The 7,282-nt window shown below is 43.2% G+C and overlaps 1 protein-coding gene across 1 annotated transcript; it reads left to right on the top strand.

Annotated features, from left to right (window-relative positions):
* The first annotated feature begins 3,174 nt into the window (after positions 1–3,174).
* Positions 3,175–6,560, top strand: LOC110952150 (protein L-Myc-1b-like). Its single transcript, XM_022195538.2, has 3 exons — positions 3,175–3,480; positions 3,915–4,537; positions 5,221–6,560. The coding sequence occupies exons 2-3, from the start codon at positions 3,991–3,993 to the stop codon at positions 5,787–5,789; spliced, it is 1,116 nt and encodes a 371-aa protein (XP_022051230.1). The 5' UTR covers positions 3,175–3,480; positions 3,915–3,990; the 3' UTR covers positions 5,790–6,560.
* The last annotated feature ends 722 nt before the right edge of the window (positions 6,561–7,282 follow it).

Below are 7,282 nucleotides of genomic sequence, written 5' to 3'. Positions count from 1 at the left end.
AATTTCAATCCATTTTCTAATGAAACCTTAAGAAACTTAGTTAAATTACAACAGTGCAAAAAAAAATAAGAGGTTGAATGAAACATAGTGATAAACAACTATTTATTTATGACATTAATAACTTTACATTCAATGTCTTCAAATGTGTTTTGGGGTAAGAATTTGAATGTAAACAAAGAACCAGCTAGCTAGTTTGCTACACACGTGGACAAAATTGTTGGTACCCCTCAGTTAAAGAAGGAAAATCCCACAATTCTCACTAAAATCACTTAAACTCACAAAAGTAACAATAAATAAAAATTTATTGAAAATTAAATAATCAAAATCAGCCATCACTTTTGAATTGTTGATTAACATAATTATTTAAAAAAAACAAACTAATGAAATAGGGCTGGACAAAAATGATGGTACCCATAACTTAATATTTTGTTGCACAACGTTTTGAGGCAATCACTGCAATTAAACGATTTCTGTATTTGTCAATGAGCGTTCTGCAGCTGTCAACAGGTATTTTGGCCCACTCCTCATGAGCAAACAGCTCCAGTTGTCTCAGGTTTGATGGGTGTCTTCTCCAAATGGCATGTTTCAGCTCCTTCCACATATGTTCAATGGGATTCAGATCTGGGCTCATAGAAGGCCACTTTAGAATAGTCCAACGCTTTTCTCTCAGCCATTCTTGGGTGTTTTTGGCTGTGTGTTTTGGACCGTTGTCCTGTTGGAAGACCCATGACCTGCGACTGAGACCAAGCTTTCTGACACTAGGCAGCACATTTCTCTCCAGAATGCCTTGATAGTCTTCAGATTTCATCGTACCTTGCACACTTTCAAGACACCCTGTGCCAGATGCAGCAAAGCAGCCCCAAAACATTACTGAGCCTCCTCCATGTTTCACCGTAGGGACAGTGTTCTTTTCTTCGTATGCTTGGTTTTTGAGTCTATGAACATAGAGTTGATGTGCCTTACCAAAAAGCTCCAGTTTGGTCTCATCTGTCCAAAGGACATTCTCCCAGAAGCTTTGTGGCTTGTCAACATGCATTTTTGCAAATTCCAGTCTGGCTTTTTTATGAGTTTTTTTCAGCAGTGGTGTCCTCCTTGGTCGTCTCCCATGAAGTCCACTTTGGCTCAAACAACGACGAATGGTGCGATCTGACACTGATGTACCTTGGCCTTGGAGTTCACCTTTAATTTCTTTGGAGGTTGCTCTGGGCTCTTTGGATACAATTCGAACGATCCGTCTTCAATTTGTCATCAATTTTCCTCTTGCGGCCACGTCCAGGGAGGTTGGCTACTGTCCCGTGGGTCTTGAACTTCTGAATAATATGAGCCACTGTTGTCACAGGAACTTCAAGCTGTTTAGAGATGGTCTTATAGCCTTTACCTTTAAGATGTTTGTCTATAATTTTTTTTCGGATGTCCTGGGACAATTCTCTCCTTCGCTTTCTGTTGTCCATGTTCAGTGTGGTACACACCTTTTCACCAAACAGCAGGGTGACTACTTGTCTCCCTTTAAATAGGCAGACTGACTGATTATGAGTTTGGAAACACCTGTGATGTCAATTAAATGACACACCTGAGTTAATCATGTCACTCTGGTCAAATAGTTTTCAATCTTTTATAGAGGTACCATCATTTTTGTCCAGGCCTGTTTCATTAGTTTGTTTTTTTAAATAATTATGTTAATCAACAATTCAAAAGTAATGGCTGTTTTTGATTATTTAATTTTCAATGAATTTTTATTTATTGTTACTTTTGTGAGTTTCAAGTGATTTCAGTGAGAATTGTGGGTTTTTCCTTCTTTAACTGAGGGGTACCAACAATTTTGTCCACGTGTGTATTAGCTAACCCTATTGTCCATAACAGCTGACATTCATGAAGGGGTGATTAGTTTTCCTGACAAAAGTTTAACTGAACTGTGACGCCAATTTATAATTCCCGACATATTCATAAACAAGAAATATATGATTACCATCGGTAAAACAACAATATCTTGACAATTTTTTACTTAATTTTCCTCTTTTCCTGGCAGGCGCATTTTGCTGCCGCCTCCATTTTGTCTCAGCATGAAAGCAAAGTTCACCTCTTCCCCCAGCAATCACTTGAGATATCATTGGAAAGGTCAGAATGTCTTCTATTGAGCATGTCAGGATTTAGTAGGGTAGCTCAAATGAGTCAAAAGATATCCAACAAAACAAATGTCTGTACAGAGGACATGCAATGCAATGCAATGATTGGTGTGGAGGTTGGCACAAGTCAGCGTTACGTCACAGGATCATAGTTTTATCAGACTGAACACTGAAGACATCAAAGTGGATGTGACCTCTGAGTCATCAAATGTCTGACTACTTTGTGGATTCCCTCAAAGACATGATGCTGTCATAGTGAAATGTTCATTTTATGTGAAGTATCGGTTGGGGATGCAGAGGTGGATCCTTGAGTGAAAACAGCAAAGTAAAAAGGCACATTTACCTGTTGTAAATGTTCTAATACATTACTGTAAAAATGTACTTTTATTCGTTCCACAGAAAAAAAATGGCCCCTCTGGCTGTTATTGGCGGTTAACTTTTGAATACTGATTCAATCATGTCCTCAGTGTTTGAGCTAGTGAATCTCAGAACAGTACAGTTAAGAAAGATTCCTGGTGATGTCTTCAGATATCTTGATTAGTCCAATCAATGATCCAGAAAAAACAATTTTTGCTGGAAGCTTTTATTATCATTATCAGTATTCACTGACTGCTCCGCATATTGTATCATTTCATCATTATTACTGACACAGGTTAAGATAAAAGCCATTTAAGTGTTGTTATTATATACATTATAATGCTGGCCTAAGCTGCTACAGTGTTTCATCTGGTTCATTATCGTGCGTAAAAATGTAAAATGTTCAGTAAAATGATAATAAAGGTAGAAGGTAAATTCCTTTCTAAATGCAGGGAGGCAGCATACAATGATAACAACCATAAAAACAGGTGTAAAAGTAGTGGACAGTATATTTTTGTGAGAAACACACGGTATTTTTGAGAGTTTTTTTTAAATTCCTACATCAATTCCTAGGACCCTGATAATAAAATAAGCGTCAGTTATCGTGGCCATGCCTGCTGCTGGAGACGGGGCGGGGCTGCGCGCCTCTGATGCAAATGAAGGGGCTTACCCGGATCTACCGCTGCAGATATTTCCGAGGCTCCTCCCTGCACTTTTATCGTCTTATAACAGGATATCTCACTGGCGCGAAAAACGCACAGTGTGGCTTTCTGTTACACATCGCGGGGCGGATCCAGCGCTGCTTATATGAACCCCGGCGTTTTTCTTTTGTTTATTTTGTTTTGAACTAACCTGAAACAGACTCTGTCCTATCTTCGTCTCCGGTAACAACTCGGACAGTTCCTTTTCTCCGTTTCTGTCCTTCGGACTGTGCGCTCTTTGGCTGCACAGGGATTGTCAATGCCCTGATTTTGCGCTTTGAGGATTTTGTGGCGACCCGGTGAGTAGTTTTATTGTAGTTGCCTGCGTGTGAAAGTTTCCGACGAGGAAATGGTTATGTGTGTGTGTGTGAGATGTTTAGCCCACTCTGTGACTGTGTGCCGCTTCGCTGCTCTGTGGAACAAAGCGCTGCCTACATTTCAGGAAACGCAGCCCCACTGTTACTTTTACGCACGCCTTTCCATTGAGAGTTATAATTTACGCGTATATATAGAAGCGCATTATGTAATAACCCTGCGCGCCCGGACAGCTTGAAACCATCAGTGCAAAAAGAGCTTCCGCAAGATGCAATCAATTATTAATGTGGTCCCATTTGTAGAAAGTAGGCTGTTAGGGGAATGTGGTGTCCTGATCCCATTAGATGGATATTTGATATGTGATCAGACATCTGCTGGAAACTACTTACTAATCACTAATATTTCCTCTCCTGTGCAGGACGTTCTTCAGAGGCCACTGTTGTCATTGGATAATTTCTGGGAATAAACTCTAGAGGATTTTATTATCTGGAAACATGGAGTTCGACTGTTACCAGCATTATTTTTTCGATTATTTCGACACCGAGGAGGATTTTTACAAGTCAACCGCACCGAGCGAGGACATATGGAAAAAGTTCGAGCTGCTGCCCACCCCTCCCATGTCTCCCACCCGGACTCTGAGCGACGCTGCTCTGCACCTCACGCCGGGAGACAAACTCAGCTGGCTGTCCAAAGTGCTGGGTCAGGACGAGGAGTGCGAGGGTCAGTTCATCCCCGACACGCAGCGTTTATTCGGCAACCTCAGCTCCCACATCATCCGGGACTGCATGTGGAGTAGTTTCTCTGCCAGCAAGCAGCTGGAGAAGGTCAACGGCAGGGCGTCTGCCGCGGCGCCGGCCGCCGTCCCCCCGGTGGCACAGATCTCCGTGAGACCGAGTAAAGCGCAGTGCGTCTCGCCCGGTGGCAGCCTGCACGCCACCGCGGCGTCAGACTGCGTCGACCCCGCTGCTGTTCTCACCTACCCGGCAAGCAACTGCAGGAAGTCGGCGTCGTCTGGCTCCGAGTCTCGCTCTGATTCGTCTGGTAAGGAGGCATTCATGCTCTAAATTGCCCCACCCTGGCCTGTCTCGAGATTATATTGCCCACTAACAATGCGTAATTTGGAAAGCCTGGCTGCAGTTGCATAACTGTGGTCTGTCTTGCAGAGGGGTTATTAAGTGCAGCGCAGTCACCTTAAGGCTGGGTTTTTTTTCACTCTTGCTTTGACGATGCGCCACATGCTCGCTCTGAATGCCCATGCGGTGTTTTAAAAACCGCGCCCCTATTACTTATACTTGAATCCTCCTCTATTTCTTTATCTTCCGCTGGCTGTGCATTACAATCAGAGTGCGGTAGAGGGGCGGGGTGAGCCAGTCCTGGTGATTTATGGCTACTACACAGACAGTGACAGACCGTGAGAGTAACTCTTTCACTTTTCTCAAATTAAGGAATGCCCCCTGCCAGCAGATCTCCTTATTTAAATGGTTGATAAATGCTCCTGTGACAAAAGCTTTAAAACATTGCAAGCCTTTGCTTGGTTGACCGCTGCTGTTAACACCTCACCTCCTGCTCTGCCCTCCTCACACTGAGGAGGTTCAGGAATGCACTTACTTGCAGCCAGTTTAGTTATATTTAGGTCCAGTGTAGTATTTTACAAACAATTGACGATGCAGTGTCTTACCTGTGATTAGTGTATATTGATGAATTCTTGTTCTATTTGATGACAGATGATGAAGAGGAAATCGATGTTGTGACTGTGGAGAGCAAGCAGAAGCGGGTGCGGCTGGTGAATGTCAGAAAACCGGTCACCATCACGGTCCGTGCTGACCCCTGCCCCAAACGCTTCCACATGTCTGTGCACCGGCAGCAGCACAACTACGCCGCCCGCTCTCCAGACAGCGAGCCCGAACCTGAGGAGGACGAATATGACGAGGAGCCTCAGAGCAAACGGACCTGCTCGACGTCCAGTCAGCAGTCTGGTTCTCATTCATCCCAGCCAACGACCCCCTCAGATACTCCACAAAACTCAGACACAGAGGACACTGACCGCAGACGGAACCACAACTTCCTTGAGAGGAAGAGGAGGAATGACCTCAGATCTCGCTTCCTCGCTCTACGGGATCAGATCCCCGGCCTGGAATCGGCCAAGACCCCAAAGGTGGCCATCCTGACCCAGGCGACAGAGTACCTACTGCAGCTGCACACCAGGGAGAAACGGCAGCTCCAGGAGAAGAAACGACTCCGATCCAGACAGCAACAACTTCTCCGCAAATTGTCTGAACTGAAGCGCTCTTGAGACTCCAAACAAGTGTGCTTCTGAAATAAACTGCCTCACTCACAGTCAAGAACTCACAAGTTGTCACTTTTGAAAAGCTACCCTTTTACAGAGCAACATGCCTCATGTAAATAGCTGTGAATTTTGTTTGGAATGCATGCATATATGGCTGTGGGCTTCCTGTGAATTGACTGTGCTGGCCTGCAAACCAGTTATGGGGAGGAGCAGTTAGATCTGTATTTGTTTTTTATTTTACTTTTTTCTTGCACCGTGTTTTAGTTCTGAACAGAGGGTTAATGGATTGATTTTATTAGCTATGGCCAAGATATTTCCTGGTATGCGGTGAAATCACTTTCCAACAGTTTACCAGTGTGCTAGTGAACATTGTAGCCTTCAGAGTGTGTGGAGATATTTTCATTTCATCATTGCACATGGAGTGATGTGTGAATGCCTTTTTTGTGTACATAAGAGTGAATGAGTCTGCTCCTGGTTTGTTTGGTTTTGTTCGACTGATCATTTGATGTACAATTTGTTCTGTAAATAATAGCTTATTGCTACTGGTGAAGGAGACCCAACCAAGAGTTGTCACTTGGGTTTGCTCCTCTGTATGATGTGCCATCAGGCACTAAGATGCTTCTATTTTGTTAAGAAAATAGGGAAAAAAATGGAAAAAGTGGCACTGCTGTACTTTATATTCACACGTCACTTTGTGATTTCAATGCTTCTTATGATTTTTGGTTGATTTTTTAAAGCATGCTAACATCAATAGCATCATTAAATTTTTATACCATATTTGCATAAAAAGCCTGAAGTCTTCTGTTTTTTGTTTAATTGAAATGTTTCACAGTGATATGTGATTAGGCACAAGTTCACCTGTAAAATGGACATTTTGACCTTGCCGTCAAATTGATTTCATCTCAGCTTCTATCAGTTTCCATGGTAACTTAACTGACCCCAAACTCATCAATGTGAAATTCTACTCTAAATGTCTGAGGTAAGAGTTGAGAAGTAAGAAATAACACTGATTCATAAAGCCTCTTGGTTCTATCCACCACATGCTGACGTGGCTCTGCCTCTCCAGATACATGACCTACTATTACATCATATCGGCTGTAAATGAGGGCAAATCATAAAAATGTGCAAACTATAATTTCCAGTACCTGCTGCACAAATGTGCACTTCATCTGCAGCGGCTGCAGGTCTTCAGAAGGTTAGACTCGACTTGTCCTTGAGAGCTGTCCTTGAAGAGAATCTGTGTGATATCGTTGCAGATCCTCCCCTTTGCAGTGGCTGCTGCATGCTGGGCACCTGATGTGCTCTGAATTAGGTCACACTCACACACAAATACAATCTGTATCTTTAGAACAGTCCCCTGGTTTGGAGACAGGGGTTGTGTGAACCGCTACTTGGATACTGTGCGGCTATTTTGTGCAGGTATGCAGTCGGACAGTTGCACTGCTTCATGTAAGTGGCTGTTAACAGATAATGTCAATAGACTCCAAAAGGAAAAAGGA

Source organism: Acanthochromis polyacanthus, chromosome 1 (assembly GCF_021347895.1).
Source record: "Acanthochromis polyacanthus isolate Apoly-LR-REF ecotype Palm Island chromosome 1, KAUST_Apoly_ChrSc, whole genome shotgun sequence".
NCBI classification, from domain to species: domain Eukaryota; kingdom Metazoa; phylum Chordata; class Actinopteri; family Pomacentridae; genus Acanthochromis; species Acanthochromis polyacanthus.
The sequence above is the reverse complement of the archived record's forward strand: the minus strand, read 5'-3'. Positions and strand labels throughout refer to the sequence as shown.

Bases quoted from the DNA above. Each gene is read 5' to 3' on its own strand.
- LOC110952150 (XM_022195538.2), top strand. From the start codon at position 3,991: ATGGAGTTCGACTGTTACCAGCATTATTTTTTCGATTATTTCGACACC. The intron at 4,538-5,220 runs GTAAGGAGGCAT...ATTTGATGACAG, and splicing joins GTCTCGCTCTGATTCGTCTG to ATGATGAAGAGGAAATCGAT.